We start from the raw sequence: 25,722 nt of genomic DNA on the forward strand, positions 1-25,722 counted from the left end.
GGGTGGTGTGGTGTGGTCTGTGGTACACTGTGGGGTGGTGTGGTGAGGTGTGTGGTACACTGTGGGGTGGAGTGGTGTGGTGTGTGGTACACTGTGGGGTGGAGTGGTGTGGTGTGTGGTACACTGTGGAGTGGAGTGGTGTGGTGTGTGGTACACTGTGGGGTGGTGTGGTGTGGTGTGTGGTACACTGTGGGGTGGTGTGGTGTGGTGTGTGGTACACTGTGAGGTGGAGTGGTGTGGTGTGTGGTACACTGTGGGGTGGAGTGGTGTGGTGTGTGGTACACTGTGGGGTGGAGTGGTGTGGTGTGTGGTACACTGTGGGGTGGTGTGGTGTGGTGTGTGGTACACTGTGGGGTGGTGTGGTGTGGTGTGTGGTACACTGTGGGGTGGAGTGGTGTGGTGTGTGGTACACTGTGGTGTGGTGTGGTGTGTGGTACACTGTGGGGTGGTGTGGTGTGGTCTGTGGTACACTGTGGGGTGGTGTGGTGAGGTGTGTGGTACACTGTGGGGTGGTGTGGTGTGGTCTGTGGTACACTGTGGGGTAGTGTGGTGTGGTGTGTGGTACACTGTGGGGTGGAGTGGTGTGGTGTGTGGTACACTGTGGGGTGGAGTGGTGTGGTGTGTGGTACACTGTGGGGTGGAGTGGTGTGGTGTGTGGTACACTGTGGGGTGGTGTGGTGTGGTGTGTGGTACACTGTGGGGTGGTGTGGTGTGGTGTGTGGTACACTGTGGGGTGGTGTGGTGTGGTGTGTGGTACACTGTGGGGTGGAGTGGTGTGGTGTGGTGTGGTACACTGTGGGGTAGTGTGGTGTGGTGTGTGGTACACTGTGGGGTGGAGTGGTGTGGTGTGTGGTACACTGTGGGGTGGTGTGGTGTGGTCTGTGGTACACTGTGGGGTGGTGTGGAGTGGTGTGTGGTACACTGTGGGGTGGAGTGGTGTGGTCTGTGGTACACTGTGGGGTGGTGTGGTGTGGTGTGTGGTACACTGTGGGGTGGTGTGGTGTGGTCTGTGGTACACTGTGGGGTGGTGTGGTGTGGTGTGTGGTACACTGTGGGGTGGAGTGGTGTGGTGTGTGGTACACTGTGGGGTGGTGTGGTGTGTGGTACACTGTGGGGTGGAGTGGTGTGGTGTGTGGTACACTGTGGGGTGGAGTGGTGTGGTGTGTGGTACACTGTGGGGTGGAGTGGTGTGTGGTACACTGTGGGGTGGAGTGGTGTGGTGTGTGGTACACTGTGGGGTGGAGTGGTGTGGTGTGTGGTACACTGTGGGGTGGAGTGGTGTGGTGTGTGGTACACTGTGGGGTGGAGTGGTGTGGTGTGTGGTACACTGTGGAGTGGAGTGGTGTGGTGTGTGGTACACTGTGGGGTGGTGTGGTGTGGTCTGTGGTACACTGTGGGGTGGTGTGGTGAGGTGTGTGGTACACTGTGGGGTGGAGTGGTGTGGTGTGTGGTACACTGTGGGGTGGAGTGGTGTGTGGTACACTGTGGGGTGGTGTGGTGAGGTGTGTGGTACACTGTGGGGTGGAGTGGTGTGGTGTGTGGTACACTGTGGAGTGGTGTGGTGTGTGGTACACTGTGGGGTGGTGTGGTGAGGTGTGTGGTACACTGTGGGGTGGAGTGGTGTGGTGTGTGGTACACTGTGGAGTGGTGTGGTGTGGTGTGTGGTACACTGTGGAGTGGTGTGGTGTGGTCTGTGGTACACTGTGGGGTGGTGTGGTGTGGTGTGTGGTACACTGTGGGGTAGTGTGGTGTGGTGTGTGGTACACTGTGGAGTGGTGTGGTGTGGTCTGTGGTACACTGTGGGGTGGAGTGGTGTGGTGTGTGGTACACTGTGGGGTGGTGTGGTGTGTGGTACACTGTGGGGTGGTGTGGTGTGGTGTGGTACACTGTGGAGTGGTGTAGTGTGGTCTGTGGTACACTGTGGGGTGGAGTGGTGTGGTGTGTGGTACACTGTGGGGTGGTGTGGTGTGTGGTACACTGTGGGGTGGTGTGGTGTGTGGTACACTGTGGGGTGGTGTGGTGTGGTGTGTGGTACACTGTGGGGTGGAGTGGTGTGGTGTGTGGTACACTGTGGAGTGGTGTGGTGTGTGGTACACTGTGGGGTGGTGTGGTGTGGTCTGTGGTACACTGTGGAGTGGTGTGGTGTGTGGTACACTGTGGGGTGGTGTGGTGTGGTGTGTGGTACACTGTGGGGTGGTGTGGTGTGGTGTGTGGTACACTGTGGAGTGGTGTGGTGTGGTCTGTGGTACACTGTGGGGTGGAGTGGTGTGGTGTGTGGTACACTGTGGGGTGGTGTGGAGTGGTGTGTGGTACACTGTGGGGTGGTGTGGTGTGGTGTGTGGTACACTGTGGGGTGGTGTGGTGTGGTCTGTGGTACACTGTGGGGTAGTGTGGAGTGGTGTGTGGTACACTGTGGGGTGGAGTGGAGTGGTGTGTGGTACACTGTGGGGTGGTGTGGTGTGGTGTGTGGTACACTGTGGGGTGGTGTGGTGTGGTGTGTGGTACACTGTGGAGTGGTGTGGTGTGGTCTGTGGTACACTGTGGGGTGGTGTGGTGTGGTGTGTGGTACACTGTGGGGTGGTGTGTGTGGTGTGTGGTACACTGTGGGGTGGGGTGGTGTGGTGTGTGGTACACTGTGGGGTGGTGTGGTGTGGTGTGTGGTACACTGTGGAGTGGTGTGGTGTGTGGTACACTGTGGGGTGGTGTGGTGTGGTGTGTGGTACACTGTGGAGTGGTGTGGTGTGGTGTGTGGTACACTGTGGGGTGGAGTGGTGTGGTGTGTGGTACACTGTGGGGTGGAGTGGTGTGATGTGTGGTACACTGTGGAGTGGTGTGGTGTGGTGTGTGGTACACTGTGGAGTGGTGTGGTGTGGTCTGTGGTACACTGTGGAGTGGTGTGGTGTGGTGTGTGGTACACTGTGGAGTGGTGTGGTGTGGTGTGGTGTGGTGTGTGGTACACTGTGGAGTGGTGTGGTGTGGTGTGGTGTGGTGTGTGGTACACTGTGGGGTGGTGTGGTGTGTGGTACACTGTGGAGTGGTGTGGTGTGGTCTGTGGTACACTGTGGGGTGGAGTGGTGTGGTGTGTGGTACACTGTGGGGTGGAGTGGTGTGATGTGTGGTACACTGTGGGGTGGAGTGGTGTGATGTGTGGTACACTGTGGAGTGGTGTGGTGTGGTGTGTGGTACACTGTGGAGTGGTGTGGTGTGGTCTGTGGTACACTGTGGAGTGGTGTGGTGTGGTGTGTGGTACACTGTGGAGTGGTGTGGTGTGGTGTGGTGTGGTGTGTGGTACACTGTGGAGTGGTGTGGGGTGGAGTGGTGTGGTGTGTGGTACACTGTGGGGTGGAGTGGTGTGTGGTACACTGTGAGGTGGAGTGGTGTGGTGTGTGGTACACTGTGGGGTGGAGTGGTGTGGTGTGTGGTACACTGTGGGGTGGAGTGGTGTGGTGTGTGGTACACTGTGGGGTGGAGTGGTGTGGTGTGTGGTACACTGTGAGGTGGAGTGGTGTGGTGTGTGGTACACTGTGGGGTGGAGTGGTGTGGTGTGTGGTACACTGTGGGGTGGAGTGGTGTGGTGTGTGGTACACTGTGGGGTGGAGTGGTGTGGTGTGTGGTACACTGTGGTGTGGGGTGGTGTGGTGTGGTGTGGTACACTGTGGGGTGGAGTGGTGTGGTGTGTGGTACACTGTGGGGTGGTGTGGTGTGGTGTGTGGTACACTGTGGGGTGGAGTGGTGTGGTGTGTGGTACACTGTGGTGTGGTGTGGTGTGGTCTGTGGTACACTGTGGGGTGGTGTGGTGTGGTGTGTGGTACACTGTGGGGTGGAGTGGTGTGGTCTGTGGTACACTGTGGGGTGGTGTGGTGTGGTGTGTGGTACACTGTGGTGTGGTGTGGTGTGGTGTGGTGTGGTGTGGTACACTGTGGGGTGGTGTGGTGTGGTGTGTGGTACACTGTGGGGTGGAGTGGTGTGGTGTGTGGTACACTGTGGGGTAGTGTGGTGTGGTGTGTGGTACACTGTGGGGTGGAGTGGTGTGGTGTGTGGTACACTGTGGGGTGGAGTGGTGTGGTCTGTGGTACACTGTGGGGTGGTGTGGTGTGGTGTGTGGTACACTGTGGGGTGGTGTGGTGTGGTGTGTGGTACACTGTGGGGTGGAGTGGTGTGGTCTGTGGTACACTGTGGAGTGGTGTGGTGTGGTGTGTGGTACACTGTGGTGTGGTGTGGTGTGTGGTACACTGTGGGGTGGAGTGGTGTGGTGTGTGGTACACTGTGGAGTGGTGTGGTGTGGTGTGTGGTACACTGTGGGGTGGAGTGGTGTGGTCTGTGGTACACTGTGGGGTAGTGTGGTGTGGTGTGTGGTACACTGTGGGGTGGTGTGGTGTGGTGTGTGGTACACTGTGGAGTGGTGTGGTGTGGTGTGTGGTACACTGTGGGGTGGAGTGGTGTGGTCTGTGGTACACTGTGGGGTGGAGTGGTGTGGTGTGTGGTACACTGTGGGGTGGTGTGGTGTGGTGTGTGGTACACTGTGGAGTGGTGTGGTGTGGTGTGTGGTACACTGTGGGGTGGAGTGGTGTGGTGTGTGGTACACTGTGGGGTGGAGTGGTGTGATGTGTGGTACACTGTGGAGTGGTGTGGTGTGGTGTGTGGTACACTGTGGAGTGGTGTGGTGTGGTCTGTGGTACACTGTGGAGTGGTGTGGTGTGGTGTGTGGTACACTGTGGAGTGGTGTGGTGTGGTGTGGTGTGGTGTGTGGTACACTGTGGAGTGGTGTGGTGTGGTGTGGTGTGGTGTGTGGTACACTGTGGGGTGGTGTGGTGTGTGGTACACTGTGGAGTGGTGTGGTGTGGTCTGTGGTACACTGTGGGGTGGAGTGGTGTGGTGTGTGGTACACTGTGGGGTGGAGTGGTGTGGTGTGTGGTACACTGTGGGGTGGTGTGGTGTGTGGTACACTGTGGGGTGGTGTGGTGTGGTGTGTGGTACACTGTGAGGTGGAGTGGTGTGGTGTGTGGTACACTGTGGGGTGGTGTGGTGTGGTGTGTGGTACACTGTGGGGTGGAGTGGTGTGGTGTGTGGTACACTGTGGGGTGGTGTGGTGTGGTGTGTGGTACACTGTGGGGTGGAGTGGTGTGGTGTGTGGTACACTGTGGGGTGGAGTGGTGTGGTGTGTGGTACACTGTGGGGTGGAGTGGTGTGGTGTGTGGTACACTGTGGGGTGGTGTGGTGTGGTGTGTGGTACACTGTGGGGTGGTGTGGTGTGGTGTGTGGTACACTGTGGGGTGGAGTGGTGTGGTCTGTGGTACACTGTGGGGTGGTGTGGTGTGGTGTGTGGTACACTGTGGAGTGGTGTGGTGTGGTGTGTGGTACACTGTGGGGTGGTGTGGTGTGGTGTGTGGTACACTGTGGGGTGGAGTGGTGTGGTGTGTGGTACACTGTGGGGTGGAGTGGTGTGGTGTGTGGTACACTGTGGGGTGGTGTGGTGTGGTGTGTGGTACACTGTGGGGTGGTGTGGTGTGGTGTGTGGTACACTGTGGGGTGGAGTGGTGTGGTCTGTGGTACACTGTGGGGTGGTGTGGTGTGGTGTGTGGTACACTGTGGTGTGGTGTGGTGTGGTCTGTGGTACACTGTGGGGTGGAGTGGTGTGGTGTGTGGTACACTGTGGGGTGGAGTGGTGTGGTGTGGTGTGGTACACTGTGGGGTGGTGTGGTGTGGTGTGTGGTACACTGTGGGGTGGAGTGGTGTGGTGTGTGGTACACTGTGGGGTGGAGTGGTGTGGTGTGTGGTACACTGTGGGGTGGAGTGGTGTGGTGTGGTGTGGTACACTGTGGGGTGGTGTGGTGTGGTGTGTGGTACACTGTGGGGTGGAGTGGTGTGGTGTGTGGTACACTGTGGGGTGGAGTGGTGTGGTGTGGTGTGGTACACTGTGGGGTGGAGTGGTGTGGTGTGTGTGTGGTACACTGTGGGGTGGAGTGGTGTGGTGTGTGGTACACTGTGGGGTGGTGTGGTGTGTGGTACACTGTGGGGTGGAGTGGTGTGGTGTGTGGTACACTGTGGGGTGGAGTGGTGTGGTGTGGTACACTGTGGGGTGGAGTGGTGTGGTGTGTGGTACACTGTGGGGTGGAGTGGTGTGGTGTGTGTGTGGTACACTGTGGGGTGGGGTGGTGTGGTCTGTGGTACACTGTGGGGTGGAGTGGTGTGGTGTGTGGTACACTGTGGGGTGGAGTGGTGTGGTCTGTGGTACACTGTGGGGTGGTGTGGTGTGGTGTGTGGTACACTGTGGGGTGGAGTGGTGTGGTCTGTGGTACACTGTGGGGTGGTGTGGTGTGGTGTGTGGTACACTGTGGGGTGGAGTGGTGTGGTGTGTGGTACACTGTGGGGTGGTGTGGTGTGGTGTGTGGTACACTGTGGGGTGGAGTGGTGTGGTGTGTGGTACACTGTGGGGTGGAGTGGTGTGGTCTGTGGTACACTGTGGGGTGGTGTGGTGTGGTGTGGTACACTGTGGGGTGGAGTGGTGTGGTGTGTGGTACACTGTGGAGTGGGGTGGTGTGGTGTGTGGTACACTGTGGGGTGGAGTGGTGTGGTGTGTGGTACACTGTGGGGTGGAGTGGTGTGGTGTGTGGTACACTGTGGGGTGGAGTGGTGTGGTCTGTGGTACACTGTGGGGTGGAGTGGTGTGTGGTACACTGTGGGGTGGTGTGGTGTGGTGTGTGGTACACTGTGGGGTGGTGTGGTGTGGTGTGTGGTACACTGTGGGGTGGAGTGGTGTGGTGTGTGGTACACTGTGGGGTGGAGTGGTGTGGTCTGTGGTACACTGTGGGGTGGTGTGGTGTGGTGTGGTACACTGTGGGGTGGAGTGGTGTGGTGTGTGGTACACTGTGGAGTGGGGTGGTGTGGTGTGTGGTACACTGTGGGGTGGAGTGGTGTGGTGTGTGGTACACTGTGGGGTGGAGTGGTGTGGTGTGTGGTACACTGTGGGGTGGAGTGGTGTGGTCTGTGGTACACTGTGGGGTGGAGTGGTGTGTGGTACACTGTGGGGTGGTGTGGTGTGGTGTGTGGTACACTGTGGGGTGGAGTGGTGTGGTGTGTGGTACACTGTGGGGTGGAGTGGTGTGTGGTACACTGTGGGGTGGTGTGATGTGGTGTGTGGTACACTGTGGGGTGGTGTGGTGTGTGGTACACTGTGGGGTGGTGTGGTGTGGTGTGTGGTACACTGTGGGGTGGTGTGGTGTGGTCTGTGGTACACTGTGGGGTGGTGTGGTGTGGTGTGTGGTACACTGTGGGGTGGAGTGGTGTGGTGTGTGGTACACTGTGGGGTGGAGTGGTGTGGTGTGTGGTACACTGTGGAGTGGTGTGGTGTGGTGTGTGGTACACTGTGGGGTGGAGTGGTGTGGTGTGTGGTACACTGTGGGGTGGAGTGGTGTGGTGTGTGGTACACTGTGGGGTGGAGTGGTGTGGTGTGTGGTACACTGTGGGGTGGAGTGGTGTGGTGTGTGGTACACTGTGGAGTGGTGTGGTGTGGTGTGTGGTACACTGTGGGGTGGAGTGGTGTGGTGTGTGGTACACTGTGGGGTGGTGTGGTGTGGTGTGTGGTACACTGTGGGGTGGAGTGGTGTGGTGTGTGGTACACTGTGGGGTGGTGTGGTGTGGTGTGTGGTACACTGTGGGGTGGAGTGGTGTGGTGTGTGGTACACTGTGGGGTGGAGTGGTGTGGTGTGTGGTACACTGTGGGGTGGAGTGGTGTGGTGTGTGGTACACTGTGGGGTGGAGTGGTGTGGTGTGTGGTACACTGTGGGGTAGTGTGGTGTGGTGTGTGGTACACTGTGGGGTGGAGTGGTGTGGTGTGTGGTACACTGTGGGGTGGAGTGGTGTGGTGTGTGGTACACTGTGGGGTGGAGTGGTGTGGTGTGTGGTACACTGTGGGGTGGAGTGGTGTGGTGTGTGGTACACTGTGGGGTGGTGTGGTGTGTGGTACACTGTGGGGTGGTGTGGTGTGGTGTGTGGTACACTGTGGGGTGGTGTGGTGTGGTGTGTGGTACACTGTGGGGTGGTGTGGTGTGGTCTGTGGTACACTGTGGGGTGGAGTGGTGTGGTGTGTGGTACACTGTGGGGTGGTGTGGTGTGTGGTACACTGTGGGGTGGTGTGGTGTGGTGTGTGGTACACTGTGGGGTGGAGTGTTGTGGTGTGTGGTACACTGTGGGGTGGTGTGGTGTGTGGTACACTGTGGGGTAGTGTGGTGTGGTGTGTGGTACACTGTGGGGTGGTGTGGTGTGGTGTGTGGTACACTGTGGGGTGGTGTGGTGTGGTGTGTGGTACACTGTGGGGTGGAGTGGTGTGGTCTGTGGTACACTGTGGGGTGGAGTGGTGTGTGGTACACTGTGGGGTGGAGTGGTGTGTGGTACACTGTGGGGTGGTGTGGTGTGGTCTGTGGTACACTGTGGGGTGGAGTGGTGTGGTGTGTGGTACACTGTGGGGTGGTGTGGTGTGTGGTACACTGTGGGGTGGAGTGGTGTGGTGTGTGGTACACTGTGGGGTGGTGTGGTGTGGTGTGTGGTACACTGTGGGGTGGAGTGGTGTGGTGTGTGGTACACTGTGGGGTGGTGTGGTGTGGTGTGTGGTACACTGTGGGGTGGAGTGGTGTGGTGTGTGGTACACTGTGGGGTGGTGTGGTGTGGTGTGTGGTACACTGTGGGGTGGTGTGGTGTGGTCTGTGGTACACTGTGGGGTGGTGTGGTGTGGTGTGTGGTACACTGTGGGGTGGAGTGGTGTGGTGTGTGGTACACTGTGGGGTAGTGTGGTGTGGTGTGTGGTACACTGTGGGGTGGAGTGGTGTGGTCTGTGGTACACTGTGGGGTGGTGTGGTGTGGTGTGTGGTACACTGTGGTGTGGTGTGGTGTGGTGTGGTGTGGTGTGGTACACTGTGGGGTGGAGTGGTGTGGTGTGTGGTACACTGTGGGGTGGTGTGGTGTGGTGTGTGGTACACTGTGGGGTGGTGTGGTGTGGTGTGTGGTACACTGTGGGGTGGAGTGGTGTGGTCTGTGGTACACTGTGGGGTGGTGTGGTGTGTGGTACACTGTGGTGTGGTGTGGTGTGTGGTACACTGTGGGGTGGTGTGGTGTGGTGTGTGGTACACTGTGGGGTGGAGTGGTGTGGTGTGTGGTACACTGTGGGGTGGAGTGGTGTGGTGTGTGGTACACTGTGGGGTGGAGTGGTGTGGTGTGTGGTACACTGTGGGGTGGAGTGGTGTGGTCTGTGGTACACTGTGGGGTGGTGTGGTGTGTGGTACACTGTGGGGTGGAGTGGTGTGGTGTGTGGTACACTGTGGGGTGGAGTGGTGTGGTGTGTGGTACACTGTGGGGTAGTGTGGTGTGGTGTGGTACACTGTGGAGTGGAGTGGTGTGGTGTGTGGTACACTGTGGGGTGGAGTGGTGTGGTGTGTGGTACACTGTGGGGTGGTGTGGTGTGGTGTGTGGTACACTGTGGGGTGGTGTGGTGTGGTCTGTGGTACACTGTGGGGTGGAGTGGTGTGGTCTGTGGTACACTGTGGGGTGGTGTGGTGTGGTGTGTGGTACACTGTGGGGTGGTGTGGTGTGTGGTACACTGTGGGGTGGTGTGGTGTGGTGTGTGGTACACTGTGAGGTGGAGTGGTGTGGTGTGTGGTACACTGTGGGGTAGTGTGGTGTGGTGTGTGGTACACTGTGAGGTGGAGTGGTGTGGTGTGTGGTACACTGTGAGGTGGAGTGGTGTGGTGTGTGGTACACTGTGGGGTGGAGTGGTGTGGTCTGTGGTACACTGTGGGGTGGTGTGGTGTGTGGTACACTGTGGTGTGGTGTGGTGTGTGGTACACTGTGGGGTGGTGTGGTGTGGTGTGTGGTACACTGTGAGGTGGAGTGGTGTGGTGTGTGGTACACTGTGGGGTGGAGTGGTGTGGTGTGTGGTACACTGTGGGGTGGTGTGGTGTGATGTGTGGTACACTGTGGGGTGGTGTGGTGTGGTGTGTGGTACACTGTGGGGTGGAGTGGTGTGGTGTGTGGTACACTGTGGTGTGGAGTGGTGTGGTGTGTGGTACACTGTGGGGTGGAGTGGTGTGGTGTGTGGTACACTGTGGTGTGGGGTGGTGTGGTGTGTGGTACACTGTGGGGTGGAGTGGTGTGGTGTGTGGTACACTGTGGGGTGGTGTGGTGTGGTGTGTGGTACACTGTGGGGTGGTGTGGTGTGGTGTGTGGTACACTGTGGGGTGGAGTGGTGTGGTGTGTGGTACACTGTGGGGTGGTGTGGAGTGGTGTGTGGTACACTGTGGGGTGGAGTGGTGTGGTCTGTGGTACACTGTGGGGTGGTGTGGTGTGGTGTGTGGTACACTGTGGGGTAGTGTGGTGTGGTGTGTGGTACACTGTGGTGTGGGGTGGTGTGGTGTGTGGTACACTGTGGGGTGGAGTGGTGTGTGGTACACTGTGGGGTGGAGTGGTGTGGTGTGTGGTACACTGTGGTGTGGTGTGGTGTGTGGTACACTGTGGGGTGGTGTGGTGTGGTGTGTGGTACACTGTGGGGTGGAGTGGTGTGGTCTGTGGTACACTGTGGGGTGGTGTGGTGTGTGGTACACTGTGGGGTGGTGTGGTGTGTGGTACACTGTGGGGTGGTGTGGTGTGGTGTGTGGTACACTGTGGGGTGGTGTGGTGTGGTGTGTGGTACACTGTGGGGTGGAGTGGTGTGGTGTGTGGTACACTGTGGGGTGGAGTGGTGTGGTGTGTGGTACACTGTGGGGTGGAGTGGTGTGGTGTGTGGTACACTGTGGTGTGGTGTGGTGTGGTGTGGTGTGGTGTGTGGTACACTGTGGGGTGGAGTGGTGTGGTGTGTGGTACACTGTGGGGTGGTGTGGTGTGGTGTGTGGTACACTGTGGGGTGGAGTGGTGTGGTGTGTGGTACACTGTGGGGTGGTGTGGTGTGGTGTGTGGTACACTGTGGGGTGGAGTGGTGTGGTGTGTGGTACACTGTGGGGTGGAGTGGTGTGGTGTGTGGTACACTGTGGGGTGGTGTGGTGTGGTGTGTGGTACACTGTGGGGTGGAGTGGTGTGGTGTGTGGTACACTGTGGGGTGGAGTGGTGTGGTGTGTGGTACACTGTGGGGTGGAGTGGTGTGGTGTGTGGTACACTGTGGTGTGGTGTGGTGTGGTGTGGTGTGGTGTGTGGTACACTGTGGGGTGGTGTGGTGTGTGGTACACTGTGGGGTGGAGTGGTGTGGTGTGTGGTACACTGTGAGGTGGGGTGGTGTGGTGTGTGGTACACTGTGGGGTGGAGTGGTGTGGTGTGGTGTGGTACACTGTGGGGTAGTGTGGTGTGGTCTGTGGTACACTGTGGGGTGGAGTGGTGTGTGGTACACTGTGGAGTGGTGTGGTGTGGTCTGTGGTACACTGTGGGGTGGTGTGGTGTGGTGTGTGGTACACTGTGGAGTGGTGTGGTGTGTGGTACACTGTGAGGTGGGGTGGTGTGGTGTGTGGTACACTGTGGGGTGGAGTGGTGTGGTGTGTGGTACACTGTGGGGTGGTGTGGTGTGGTGTGTGGTACACTGTGGGGTGGAGTGTTGTGGTGTGTGGTACACTGTGGGGTGGAGTGGTGTGTGGTACACTGTGGGGTGGAGTGGTGTGGTGTGTGGTACACTGTGGGGTGGGGTGGTGTGGTCTGTGGTACACTGTGGGGTGGTGTGGTGTGGTGTGTGGTACACTGTGGGGTGGTGTGGTGTGGTGTGTGGTACACTGTGGAGTGGTGTGGTGTGTGGTACACTGTGAGGTGGGGTGGTGTGGTGTGTGGTACACTGTGGGGTGGAGTGGTGTGGTGTGTGGTACACTGTGGGGTGGTGTGGTGTGGTGTGTGGTACACTGTGGGGTGGAGTGTTGTGGTGTGTGGTACACTGTGGGGTGGAGTGGTGTGGTGTGTGGTACACTGTGGGGTGGGGTGGTGTGGTCTGTGGTACACTGTGGGGTGGAGTGGTGTGGGGTGTGGTACACTGTGGGGTGGAGTGGTGTGTGGTACACTGTGGGGTGGAGTGGTGTGGGGTGTGGTACACTGTGGGGTGGAGTGGTGTGTGGTACACTGTGGGGTGGAGTGGTGTGGGGTGTGGTACACTGTGGGGTGGAGTGGTGTGTGGTACACTGTGGGTTGGAGTGCACTGTGCACTTGCAGGGCCAGCTCGCTTGCTCAGAGCTGTGTTTAAAAAAGAATTCAAAAAAGAACAAATTACTGAAGTAATATTGTATATATTGCTAACAATAGAACTCAGCTGTCAGTGAAGTGGTAGAAGTAACTGTGAAAGAACAATGGAAACATAAGAACAAGTTACATTTAACCTTCATTGACTTTCCATGCTCAATAGAAATAAATAGCACATATTACATAAAAGTCAAATATATAAGAACAACCATAACATGTTTTCTGTGGTTCTGTGGTTCTGTTGTTCTGTGTATCTCAATCCTCTGTCCTGCACTGTCTCAGTGAGGGAGTGTCAGTGTCTCTCTGCTCTGTCCTGCACTGTCTCAGTGAGGGACTGTCAGTGTCTCTCTGCTCTGTCCTGCACTGTCTCAGTGAAGAAGTGTCAGTGTGTCTCTGCTCTGTCCTGCACTGTCTCAGTGAGGGAGTGTCAGTGTCTCTCTGCTCTGTCCTGCACTGTCTCAGTGAGGGAGTGTCAGTGTGTCTCTGCCCTGTCCTGCACTGTCTCAGTGAGGGAGTGTCAGTGTCTCTCTGCTCTGTCCTGCACTGTCTCAGTGAGGAAGTGTCAGTGTGTCTCTGCCCTGTCCTACACTATCTCAGTGAGGGAGTGTCAGTGTTTTCTGCTCTGTCCTGCACTGTCTCAGTGAGGGAGTGTCAGTGTGTCTCTGCTCTGTCCTGCACTGTCTCAGTGAGGGAGTGTCAGTGTGTCTCTGCTCTGTCCTACACTGTCTCAGTGAGGGAGTGTCAGTGTTTTCTGCTCTGTCCTGCACTGTCTCAGTGAGGGAGTGTCAGTGTGTCTCTGCTCTGTCCTGCACTGTCTCAGTGAGGGAGTGTCAGTGTGTCTCTGCTCTGTCCTGCACTGTCTCAGTGAGGGAGTGTCAGTGTGTCTCTGCTCTGTCCTACACTGTCTCAGTGAGGGAGTGTCAGTGTTTCCTGCTCTGTCCTGCACTGTCTCAGTGAGGGAGTGTCAGTGTGCCTCTCAGCTCTGTCCTACACTGTCTCAGTGAGGGAGTGTCAGTGTGCCTCTCTGCTCTGTTCTGCACTGTCTCAGTGAGGAAGTGTCAGTGTGTCTCTCTGCTCTGTCCTACACTGTGTCAGTGAGGGAGTGTCAGTGTTCCTCTCTGCTCTGTCCTTTCTTGTCTCACATAGTCTGGCATGTACTGTCACAGGTAATAATGCCATTCTGGAAGCTTTATTATGGCACTAGCTTAATTAGCTTTTTTATCAGTTTTGTAGTGGGTGTATCAGAACATTGTTCTAGAAAAGAGTTATAAAATCACTGCAAAAACAGACCTGTAACCATTAGCTTTCTTAATTTTATCTTTATTAATGGCTTATTTTATTTTAATAAAAGGGGTGTTGTGGATTCTCATTGGTGGAGTCAGGATTTAAGATTTATAATGGAGGATTAATTCTGTGCTACATGTTACAGGTGCACCTGTCATACTTTAAAAATGCTTTAAAAATGCTTCTGCATTTTGTCTAAGAAGTATTTTCAATATGTGGAGGTTTGCTGTCTTCCCTTTAAACTGGTAACCCCTGGATGTTAGCAGGGTTATTGGAGAAATTATTAGTTGATGCACCTGTGTAGCAGGATGTTATAAAATCCAGGTGTAAATCAGAATGCAAAACATATTAAGTTTTTTTTTTCTATTCAGGGTGCAATTTTCCAGTTGAATTACAACTGCATATAAACTCTTAGAAATTAACAGAAATTTTCCTCCTGCCCACAAATCAGCCTTTTACCATCCTTCTGTAATGATACCACAGCCCTTTGGCAGAAAAAAAAACACTGAGACCAATTGCACAAATCTTTTTTTCTTACAAAAAGCTTCAAAAAAGGCAGGAAAAAATTAGAATGGTTTGAAGGAATCATTAATTTCCCTGTAGAAATTAGGTTTTCGTTTTATGTTGCTTCAGCTTAAGGTTACATAAAAAAATGACTTCAGTGTTCCTAGGCTGGTTCCAGTACACTTTAATTGTGCAAGAATTCCATAATATCAATGTATGTGCGTGTGTGTGTTGTTTACTCTCTGACTCAGCCCAGAGTTGTTTTGAGAAGGGTAGGGGGTAGCTCTCACAGCTCTTGGGGTGATGTCCTCCTGGTGACTGATAGGCCAGGCCTGAATAACGCAGTTGCGAAACCTATGGGCTAGTAACATAAAAAAATTCCTTTACTTTGCTCCTGCTTTTGCAAGAAACAGAACTTCCAACAAACTGAGTTGCAAAATGGAATGTCAAACGGTACGAGTCACTCTGTCCTTGGATCAGCTCCTGTTTTCCATTGCAGGGGCTCAAAGAAAACAGAACAAAACACACTTGTAAGGGAGTCAGGTTTTTGCATTTCAGTGCAGATCCCCTTGTGTTCACCTGAATGAAGCCTCAGTGTTTCTTGCTGAAAGTGACCTGAGTTATTTGCAGTAGCTAAGTGAGTTTTTATTGATTTTATTAGGTTTGCTCATGATACCTCCTGTGTTAAAAGGCTTTGGACATCCTTAGAGGCCTGATGTTGGTCATATCTACAAACTGCAAGTGTTTATAGTGCAAGACTAAGAGGTTTATGAGCCAAAAATATCAAAATGAGCTATTTGATTCAAATAGTTCACTGCCATCTAATTCATATTTTGATTCTGCTATGCTCAAATCTTGAGTTCTAGAAAATGTTAATTCTTATAAATCAACTTCACAAAGCACTCATTTCATACACATAACATCCAATATAGCATTATAGAACAGAAGCACTTGTCACGCACTGGAGTTGGACTTCAGGTTGTTGATGTGTGTGTTGGGCGGCACAGAGATATGGAAGCTATTGCTGCTGCCTCACAGCCCTTGGGCCCTGGGTTCTATATCTGAACTGGGATGCCTGTTTGCGTGGCTTTTCTCCAGGTGTTGTTTTAATCCCACAGATATGCTGGCTCGGTTAATTGGTGACTCTGAGTTGCTCTGGTGTGATCACGTGTGTGTTCACTGCAATGGTCTGGCTTCGATTCAGGTGTGTTTCACCTTGCACCCTGTACTCGTAAGCTCCAGGTTGTCGAGACCCACATGAGGAGTAGGTGGCTTTCTGAAAATAGATGGTGTTCATTTTTAGTTTATGTGTTTGTATCTTCACTGTGCTTTGAGCGTAGCCAGGTGCACTGGGAGTGGAATACTGCAGTGCTCAGAGAATACTGAATACTGAGTACTGCAGTGCTCAGAGAATACTGAATACTGAGTACTGCAGTTCTCAGAGAATACTGAATACTGAGTACTGCAGTGCTCAGAGAATACTGAATACTGAGTACTGCAGTGCTCAGAGAATACTGAATACTGAGTACTGCAGTTCTCAGAGAATACTGAATACTGAGTACTGCAGTTCTCAGAGAATACTGAATACTGAGTACTGCAGTTCTCAGAGAATACTGAATACTGAGTACTGCAGTGCTCAGAGAATACTGAATACTGAGTACTGCAGTTCTCAGAGAATACTGAATACTGAGTACTGCAGTGCTCAGAGAATACTGAATACTGAGTACTGCAGTTCTCAGAGAATACTGAATACTGAGTACTGCAGTTCTCAGAGAATACTGAATACTGAGTACTGCAGTTCTCAGAGAATACTGAATACTGAGTACTGCAGTTCTCAGAGAATACTGAATACTGAGTACTGCAGTGCTCAGAGAATACTGAATACTGCAGTGCTCAGAAAATACTAAATACTGAACGCTTCATTGCTCAGACAATACTGAATACTGCAGTGCTCAGATAATACTAAATACCGAATGCTGCAGTGCTCAGAGAATACTGAATACTGTAGAGCTCAGAAAATACTGAATACTGAATGCTGCAGTGCTCAGAGAATACTGAACACTGAATTGGGACCCACGGGCAAAGGTGGAACCCCAGCCCTTAGGCCCCATCACCCGTCACACCGTGTCCTGTACTGCACTTGGTGCCGCAGACCTGTGCTCTCTGACCAGCACTCAGCGTCACTTTCACACATGGAGAGATGGATCACACACTTAAACTCCTCTTGCCCTCACCAATAAGGCTTTCTCACTGGTGTGCAAGCGGGAGGAATGAGTCCGTGTGAATGGGCTCGGCACAGTATGGAGCTTTTGTGTTTTGATTTCTGTCCAGGGGCAGCCCGGTCCTGGTGGTTTTCCTGGGACAGGCTCCTCTCTGCGGGGCTGTGTTTGTACCTGGCACCGTGCCAGCTGGGTGAGCTCCAGACACTCACCCTGCAGTGCACCCTGCAGGCCAGGCGAGAGCGCAGCATGCTGGGCTGAGGTCCCCGGGGTGCCGCTGTGGGCACTGGGGCCCCTGCCCAGCTGTGGGTGGCGCCTTTGCAGGGCGCAGACTGACAGCCCAGAGGACTGTGGGTTCTTCTGCCTGTCAGCTGCTTTCCAAGCCTGGAAGTGGCACAGGGCCGGCCCGCAGTGCACTGTTCTGCGGGTCGAGTTGCGTGCAGGGCTAAGTTACTGTGTTCTCAGAGGCCGAGAGAATACTGGGACTGACTGGATGACAGTACTTGCGAACAAGGAGCAGAACAGGCTGGATGAGTCAAACCTCCGTTTTTTTTCCATTCGCAGTAATAGATCATGACTTATTCAATAAAAAAGCAGGAGAAAAAAATGCAGAGGGCATGAACTGCTCATCTGTTTCCTAGTATCTTGTGTTCAGAGGGGAGATAGAGGTTTTCTGTAAGAGTGCTGTCATTTCTGTTTTTTCTGGGGCTGTGCAGCACCTCTGTTCTGAGCTCATGCCGTGCCTGGCAGTCAAAGCCTAGAGCACACAGCAGCTGCTTCTCTTATCCAAGCAGGGCTGCAGGGATCAAATTAATACACCTATAAAAGTGCAAGGAAAAGGGTTACAGCCACCAGGCTCTCCTGGCCTGGATCTCTTCCTTACAGGTTTCTCACCTCCCTTGGGTAACTTAAACTTCACCCCCAAACCCCCTCAGCTAGATCTAAAGCCCAAGGCTTAGGACCCCTAATAAATCAGTATAAAGATGATGAAAGGCATACTCGCCCAAAATCAGATCTTGGAACAGCTGTGTAACCTCACATTAAAGCTTAATGGGAACCTTTTTCTTTTTATGAGCAATTGAGTCAGTTGTAAGTTAAGCCGCGGGAGTGAAGTTGATTTGATGTGCGTCCATCCAAAGGCACATTGCTTTTACAAGTTCTGGCTCCCTTAGCAGAGCAGGGGGTATCCTGCCTTTCCTGAAGGGTCTCGAAACACTGGGAAAAGTCAAGAGCCTCTCCAACACACGGGTGATGCCCACTGACCGGGAAATCACTAACGGTGAGCCGTTCCACAAAAAGAGAGGCAAAACTGAACAAGTAATTACAGACCTGCAAGTCTTCTGTTTATATGCAACATTATAGAGCCAACAGTGTGAAATGCAACTGTGGATTACATGTATTAAGAGTGAAATTCCAAGGAATAGACTGTGAGGCTTTAGAAGTGGCAAGTTGAAATAATTAAAGTAACAGACTGATCAAGCAATGGCAGTGATATCTACTAAAATAAAAAGTATGATTCAATTTTTCAGGGCTTTTGATAATAAAAGATTTACTCTCAATTTGCAGGTTGGGTAAATCAAAGTATAGCATGCTTTTATAGGTAAGCCATGAATTCTCAAAATGGGATGATGTAACAACTGGAGTACTACAGGGGTCTCTATTGGGACCACTGCTCTTCCTACTTTATATCAACTTCCATAACAGATTCTTCTACACCTTCTACATAATTGACTATAATATTTACAATTACATAATAATTTAAGTACTTAATAATTTAAGTTAATGGTTGTTTTGTTAGAATTGTGTAACACAGTAGTAAGGCTTCATTTAGTAATTGAGTAGAATTTTGTTTATCGTGTAGCAAAAATATATTGCTCCTTGTAATCTGATATTTCAGAATTCTCTGGGCCCCGTTGTGATGGTTCTGAAGGATTTTTAGTCTTTAACAGACAAGACTGTGAAAAACTCCTGAAAGGCACTGACCAGGTCAGCCCAGAAAGAGTAGTGAAACACAAACCAGAGGGTCCAGGTGGACACTAATGGGGGCTGCGTTTGAAGCTGGGAACAGGAAGCACTTCAGGTCAATTAGCTACTGGCAACCAGACAAGCTAGTCGAGTCAAATAGCCTCCTCTCATTCTTATGTGATCTGATTTGATCTTATTCTTAAGTTTTTATATTATTATGCATACGAATGTAAATGTCTCCATCCTGTGAGCAGCTGAGTGTGAGGCTCTGACAGCTGTACAGTAAGAGCTTGGCAAACCACAGTCTTGAAATTCTGGCTCTGTAATTCTCCACAACCTCATGATACTCGAGGAAATATTTTTCAGCATGTTGGCATTTTGTTTTTGCTGAATATCGACACTATGGTTTAATAAGCGTCTTTGTGTTTCTCTTCTGGATGTGTGCGGGGGTCCTCAGTGGACAGGCTGGCTAGGAGACAACTGCGTTTGATCCGATTGAGGTCAGAGGTCAGAGGCCACCATGAAGCTGCTGCTCTCTTCTTCTCTCTGCTTTCGGATGCGGTGTGCCTTGCAGGGGAGCTGGAGATGGACTTTGGTGCGATTGAGGCGGTCCAGTCTTGCTGGGGAGCTGGTGTGACTTGTTTCTGGAAGGGAATAGTCAGTGTCCAACACCTGCCTGGCGATTTCCAGAAAACAAAGTAGGCAGCATTTAAGGTTGGGGGTTTTCAACTCTGGTTGCTGTAGCTTCGCATCCTGTGTAGATCCTGCTGAGTACCCATGTACTTGATTCAAATCTTAATTGAAGTCTTTGTACCTTAATTGAACCTTAATTATTTGCTTAATTAGATATTGTGGCTGTGAACGTTTTCTACTAGCATTTGCAATGTCCAGCTGTTTAAAAACTGACATCATTTAAAAGGTCTGATTTATTATTATTATTATTTTGATTAAGGGAGTGGCAATCAGACAGAAACTCGGGGACTCTTCCCAAGACCAGGTTTGTGCAGCCCTGCATGTCAGAAGGGCTGAAGAGAAGCAGTCCTCCTTCCACTTCCTGGAGATCGGCTCAGCCTGTTAGTATTTTGCCACTTGTACTCAAAACAAAGTGGAGGTGTTATTAACTGGGATCTTTCTACAGATACTTAGTGGTCTTATGGCAATATTTCCAAGGAACTTTAAAACAAAAGTATGAACTGCCTTCTTTGAAATAAGATCTCCTATTCTTATATGCTTCCTCGAATTGTAAAACCTGATTTTTGAAGATTTAGAAATGTGTCAGTACAATTGTGCTTCAGACTTGCTTACAGCACAGGTTGCTTGCTGCTTTGCATCACCAGTATGATGTACTGGGTCAGGTCTTCACTATCTGGGCTGTCTCAGCTATTATACTTGCCTGCCTCCTGATTTGGTGTGCAGTCGCTGGGTTGTGTTACTTTGTCACAAAATCCTTGCACATGCGACTCCCTGTGCGCAGCAGTGGACACAGCTGCTGCGTGGACAATCGTCAGCCCTGAGTGGACAATCCACAGCTGGATGCTGTGCCCAGGTCCAGCATCACCCTGACATACAGTGTAGGCGGCTGTAGTAATGTAGCGCACCCTGGATGAGAAAAAGTGTGTTCTGAAAGAAAGGGTTATTGCAAAAGTGGCTGCTGTTTTCAAACAATTGTTATTTTTGTTATGCTGAGCACGAAGATTTGGAACAGGAGGCTGAGAGGCTATCGGAAATGGGCTTTGCCTCTGGATGAAGGGAGCCCTCGTCATTTTTTCCACACCACACAGGGGCCCTGCTTGCGCTACCAGCGGCCCAGTTCCAGCTTCCCCTGGGCCGGAGCCAGCCGGGTTCAGCCGGGGTTTGCAAACTGGAAGTGGAGCTGCCTGTAAGAGAACTTGTTTACACAGACTCCAGGCTCCAGTTAAGGCACTTTGCCAAAATGACATAATCCCGTATTGTATGTGTTCCACCAGGCTACCAGAAACTCACGTTAGTAGGACAAACAAAGGTGAGGATGGGAATGGGTTTCTCAAGTTACATCAGAGTAACCGTGCTCTGTCTCAGGCATGTACTTAGATAAGATCACTTTATTGGCCGTATACAATGTCTTGTATTAGGCATTTTGTCTTTTTTTCGCATACCCCAACTTGCTCTCCATGAGACACACAGAGAGGTAGAGAAGCTTGGGGTCAGAGTGGAGGGTCAGCCATTTAGATCACTTGAGATCAGTTCACTCCTGTGTTTGTGGTATTTGTAGATTTGAATGCCACTGACTGGATCCTGCAACTCCAGTATTCATCTGAATAATCTAAGCATCCTTTTGATGGGCCTCTTCGGAGGTTCTTTTACTTTCTGTGCTGCTGGTAGACCACCCATGGGTGCCCATTGGACACAAAGGGGTGTCCTCTCAGGGTGTTTAACAGTTCTCCTTCAGAGCAGGAAGATAGACCACTCAGAGAGAAAAATACACTTTAGGTTCTGTTGCCTGCTGAGTGATCAAAATGAATAATCTGGTGTTAGTTTAAAAAAAGAAAGGGGTGCGTGTGGTTGGCATGCCAGGCACTGAGACGAGTTGAAGAATGTGGATTTGAGGTTTTTTCCAGTGCTCTCAAAACGAAACTTTTGGAATGATTGTTACTATGAGTCGTTTGCATGACCAACCACTGTAGCGTCTCTAACGTGAGCAGGAATAATTTCGTGGCAATTTGATATCAGTGGTCAATTTACTGCACTTTTTCTTATAACTAAAACGGTCCTAAATTTGTTTCCAGATTAGATTACAGTGGTAACTAGTTGCTTGACTGCTTGTCTGTTGTGCATCATGGTTAAAACAAATGCAAGCGTGGAATAATGACCCCTTGATGAGAAATGATTAGGGTGAAGAATCCTGAATATTACGCATGATGGCGTGATCTTTTATGGGCTGTATCATCCCAACACAAATGTCAAAACTATCTCTAGCACAGACCTCAGAGCAGCTCTGTCCATACTGGAGTAAATAGCGTCCGATTTTTCCAAGCAGCACGGCCTGTGTTGCGTTCTCTGGGCAGAGCACAGCTGGCAGTAATTCTAGTGATAATGCACTTTGCACTACGATTAACAAACTGTTGAGGAGGGACCAAAAAAAGATGCTGCAGGATCACAGTTTCTGGGAGAGGTGCAAAACGTCTGGGGTGTTTTGAACGTACAGTATAAATTTGGTGCTTTCCGAGGCATCCTACCAATCTGTGCATTGCATTGCTTTGAGATGGCAGCTACACACCTGGTTTGTAGATTCTGGCTTGAGCTACTGAACTGTGAGTCAGGTGCAGCATTTAGCCTTAACAGCCACTTACAGAACATCTGCCATGTGACTGGGGGGCTGGGTGTAAAAAAGATTTAATGTCCCAGTGCTAATCCTATCAATCCTATCAAGCAGCCAACCCTACAGACATGAACCTTCTACATACTGTAGAGTACAGCTGGCAGACAAATTATCAACATTGTGGTGCCCTTCACCTCATTTCAACCCTCTCTGATCATATCAGCCAATGCTTTATTCAAAGCCTTCAAAGCAGAGTCTGACAAGCTCTTTATACAGGTGCATATGTTTTATATCCTGAATCGTTCCCTCTTTCATCTTGGATTAGGCTCTGAAATAACCCTGCTGCCACATCAAAAGTCCTGGGCTCCTTGCAGTCCCCCATGTGCACAGGGTGGCGGAGGAGCGACTCTGAATTGTGTGCTGGGACTGGTCCTGCCGGGCCTTTCAAGGTCTAATTGCAGCTACCTCCTCTTCTTTTATCTGAGCAAATTACACCTTGTCTTTCTTTACGGGCTTTGTCAAAACAAAAACATAAGAAAGGCTCTAAATGAGAGGAGGACATTAGGCTCCTCAGGATCATTTGGTAGTCTGGTAGATCTCATCCAGCTGTTTCTTGAAAGAAACCAGGGTATCAGCCTCAGCTACAGAGGTGGGGAGCTTGTTGTTACTCTTTGGGTAGAGAGGTGCCTCCTGTTCTCAGATTTCTGCCCCTGGTTTGTGTTTTCTGTTTACTAGGTTGACTGTCAATGACTAAGGAGATATTTTTCTATGAATTTAGACTCGCCAATTAGTTTTGTAATGGCTGAATTTGGAATACTTGGATCAGGTCCTCTAATGATCTTCTCAAGTTCAAGACTCAATAGATTTAATTCCTTTAGACTGAAGCGTAGTATGTTTCTTACAGCCTTTAATGTATCTGGTCACTCTTCTTGGGACTCATTTGTATGATGGTGACCGTAACCTGTGCTGAGGTAGTACTGGTGCCTGAGCAGCCTTAAGCTTCCATTCCCTTCCAGGCTGATGAAGTCTTACTAAGATGCACTTCTCCACCTCACCATTAGGTGAAGAACCGGACCTCTGTGCATCCAGCAGTCTTTCAATTGGCTCTTACTGGAATGTGCATCATCTTTGTGCCACTGTTCCAGTGATACCACTGTACCACATCACGTTTATTTCCATTTGAAGATGCTTTTAGTCAGGCAATCGCTGTGTTTTAATGCGAGTCTCTCCCCCATGTCGTCATGATAAATAAGAGCTCAGTTGATTTACTGTTTTTAAACATGGAAAGATCTGATCCCACAGTGTTCTACCTGCCCTGGACCAGCCCAGGGGGATCTGGTGCTGGGCTTTCTGACATCTTCCGTTCTTGGAAATTTGAAAAGGCAAAATAATCGACACGCCTGCTACTGATGGCGCGTTACCTGAACCTCTTCAACAGAAAATGTCTTCACCGGTGCCCTTTTCCCACGGCTTTGTTACCGAAAGAAAAGCAGCCCATTGCACATAAACACTCTCCAGGCCCACGGCTGTGAAGAGTAAGACTTGTAGAGGAAGCAGTGCAGGGGACGGAGGGCGGCACAGCGGGTGAGAGGCGGGGGACGTGCCGCCTGGACAGGGGCTGTTGAGGAGGCGCCCCGGAGGGGGTGAGAGGGGAGAGGGACAACAGCGCGGTAATCCTGGCTCGTTTGTTCTGGCTTCTGTCTGTTCCCGAGAAGACGTAGACGAGTGTAGCACGGGAGCTCACAGCTGTGGCCCAGACCAGATGTGTTACAACACGAGGGGCTCCTTCTCCTGCCAGTGCTCCCCTGGCTATCAGAGGACCGGGGACCAGTGTGTGGGTGAGTGTTGCGCAGCGCAGCGGGAGGGACATTGCAGAAGGACAGCAAACCCCTGCTGCTGGACTGGCTCGGAGCGGAGCTGCACATGTGCTGTCTTATCCTTCCAATCAGCCCGGCTGATGGGCAACACATCAGAAGAGTCACTCACTTTGCTACTGAGACGATTTTAACAAGGCAGGGTCATTAAAACAGTATTTGCTCCCAGCTCATGTACATTGGCTTTTAAATTTGAAACCCGCTGAGCTCTTCCTTACCTGAGTGCTCACCAATAACAGCCCCCTGTGATTAGCTCTCCCCTAAGTAGCACTGCGAGTTTTAAAGGTCACTCCTTACATCACAGCCAGAGGGTTGTGTTTCACAAGCAGGCTCAACAGGACTCGCTGTGAGTAGCTAACAAAACGCTGTCTATTCCGGGGAAGGGCACTGCAGCAGTGGGAAACACCAAGCGAGCCGTGTTCGAAGTTCAAGAGGTTATTCCCAGTACTGAGAAGAAAGGAGCACCTCCACTGAGTTGTTTTATTACAGGGCTACAAGGATTGCTCCTATCAGCAATTCATTTTATTTTCGAATGAGCAGTTATGTAATATCTTGCTCTTGCTCTGTTTTAATGCTTTGTGGTCCATATCACCCCACAGACAAAGACGAGTGTGCTGGGCCGAGTTACTGCATGCACAGGTGTGTGAACACACCTGGCTCCTATTTCTGTATGTGCAATACAGGCTTTCAGTTGGCAAGCAACAATCACACTTGCATAGGTAAGTGACCTGCTGTTCAGCATGTAGGAAAGATTCATTCCTCTCCTTCTAGGACAATACAGGGTTCCACAGAGATTTGTTAGGCTGGAAAGAAGAGTTAGAGATTGAGGGCAGACACTTTGCAGTGATTTCAAGCTTCCAACAACCACGCAGTGTATTCATCAGGAAAACAGGATTTCCTCTTCTGAAAACAAAAGCTAACCTTTGGAGCGCCCTCTCTAAAGAAACTTAGAGAAGAAACTGTTAAGAAAAGTAAAGCAACTGTTATGCAGTACCTACAGTCATGAACTGGCAGTGACACTTTCTTTCTTTTAATTAGTCTTGAACATTGAGAAACAGCAAACTCTAAACTTTTGAATTGCTATCTTTAGTGTTGACGGCTTATAAACAACTGCTGTACTCTTGCGCCCGTGTTTTCATTGGGACTGCAGTGTGAAAGTTCATGTCTCCAGGCAGTGCCAGCTGCTAAAACGAGGACTGTACTGTCACCCAGCCCTGCCTGAGGCTCCCTGATCAGCCAGCCGTTGGAACTGACCGGTTTGAAGACAGTCAGTCTTTCCTTGGCTTCTGGTTGTGTGGCCACCCTGTGGCCTTCAGCACTGCCAGTGAGAACTGCGTCGGTTCGAGAACTGAGCACTTCTGCTGTCCCTCACCTCTCCTGCTGGTCCGAGCTGATTCCAAGGGCAAGACAAGATACCTGCTGATTTCAGAGAGACAAGGGGACCTGAGCGCTTGTGTGCTGTGTGCGATATGTGGGCGTCTGTGTTGGTCTGTGTTGCGGTTAGAGTTCTGGTTTGATTTGGCCATATTGAGGTTGTGACCAAGTGAGATATTTACAGAAGAAGTGCTGAAGGGCTTGTTTCTCTGACTAATGAATACTCTGGACCCCTGTTTGAGATCTGACGAGTGCTCTTTTTTAATATGAAAGAGGGGACCCTCCCCCCACGTTTATTTTTCCATTTCAACCTCTTGTCATATTGTCATGTCCCTCTAAGAAAAAGCATGCCTTCCGCTAGTCTAAATCAGCATGGCTGCATCTGCTGTGGAGAGTAAAGCAATTCGTTTTAGTAGGGAACTCAGAACTACAAGTGTATTTGTGCTGCGCTTGTCTTGCAGTTGAAAAATCTTTATACAGCTTTAAAGGTGTATAAACCACTGAATGTGTTAGTCATTCACATTACACAGGGTTAGCAATGAATCTGGTAAGCCTGCAATCTGTTCCTTCATCTTCGGAAAGGGAGACGGTGTTGAATTGAGTACGCAGCACTGTTGCTTCATGAATATCAGCCAAAACTGTGTTCATGCTTTCAGCTGTCAGTGTGCCTCCTCATAATTTCTGAATGGTGTGCTGGGTAGAGTCTTTAAAAAGTTGTGCGAGTCGTGACCTCTGTTATTTACCTAGGGAGGAGTCTATCTGTGTTGAGCAGGTGCCTTGTCCTTCAGGGGCCTTGGAGAGCCCATCACTGACAGGCTCAGAGGGCAGGGCAGGGCCACAGTTTGCACAGGACACCAGTCTGTTACAACAGCACCCTATGGTGGTGGTGGTGGGGGTTAGAGATGCCAGTTAACCTGCACAGCAGATCTTTTGGCCGTAGGAAGAAACAGGAGCACTTAAGAGAAAACCAGCATTAATACTGGTTAACATGCAAACACCACACATATCC

At 51.6% G+C, this 25,722-nt stretch overlaps 1 protein-coding gene across 8 annotated transcripts in view; it reads left to right on the plus strand.

Moving 5' to 3' along the window:
- efemp1 (EGF-like fibulin extracellular matrix protein 1) overlaps positions 1-25,722 on the plus strand; it is a 54,485-nt gene that overhangs the window by 21,444 nt on the left and 7,319 nt on the right. For 6 of the 8 annotated variants that reach the window (XM_088610399.1, XM_088610407.1, XM_088610402.1 and 3 more), the window contains exons 5-6: positions 23,181-23,303; positions 23,939-24,058. The exons of 1 other annotated variant lie outside the window; for it this stretch is intronic. In XM_088610399.1, coding sequence (XP_088466525.1) covers positions 23,181-23,303; positions 23,939-24,058 — 243 coding nt within the window. The remainder of the gene's footprint in view (positions 1-23,180; positions 23,304-23,938; positions 24,059-25,722) is intronic. One more of the 8 variants, XM_088610404.1, reaches the window with a different exon arrangement.

Source organism: Lepisosteus platostomus, chromosome 17 (genome assembly GCF_059453375.1).
Source record: "Lepisosteus platostomus isolate fLepPlt1 chromosome 17, fLepPlt1.hap1, whole genome shotgun sequence".
NCBI classification, from domain to species: domain Eukaryota; kingdom Metazoa; phylum Chordata; class Actinopteri; order Semionotiformes; family Lepisosteidae; genus Lepisosteus; species Lepisosteus platostomus.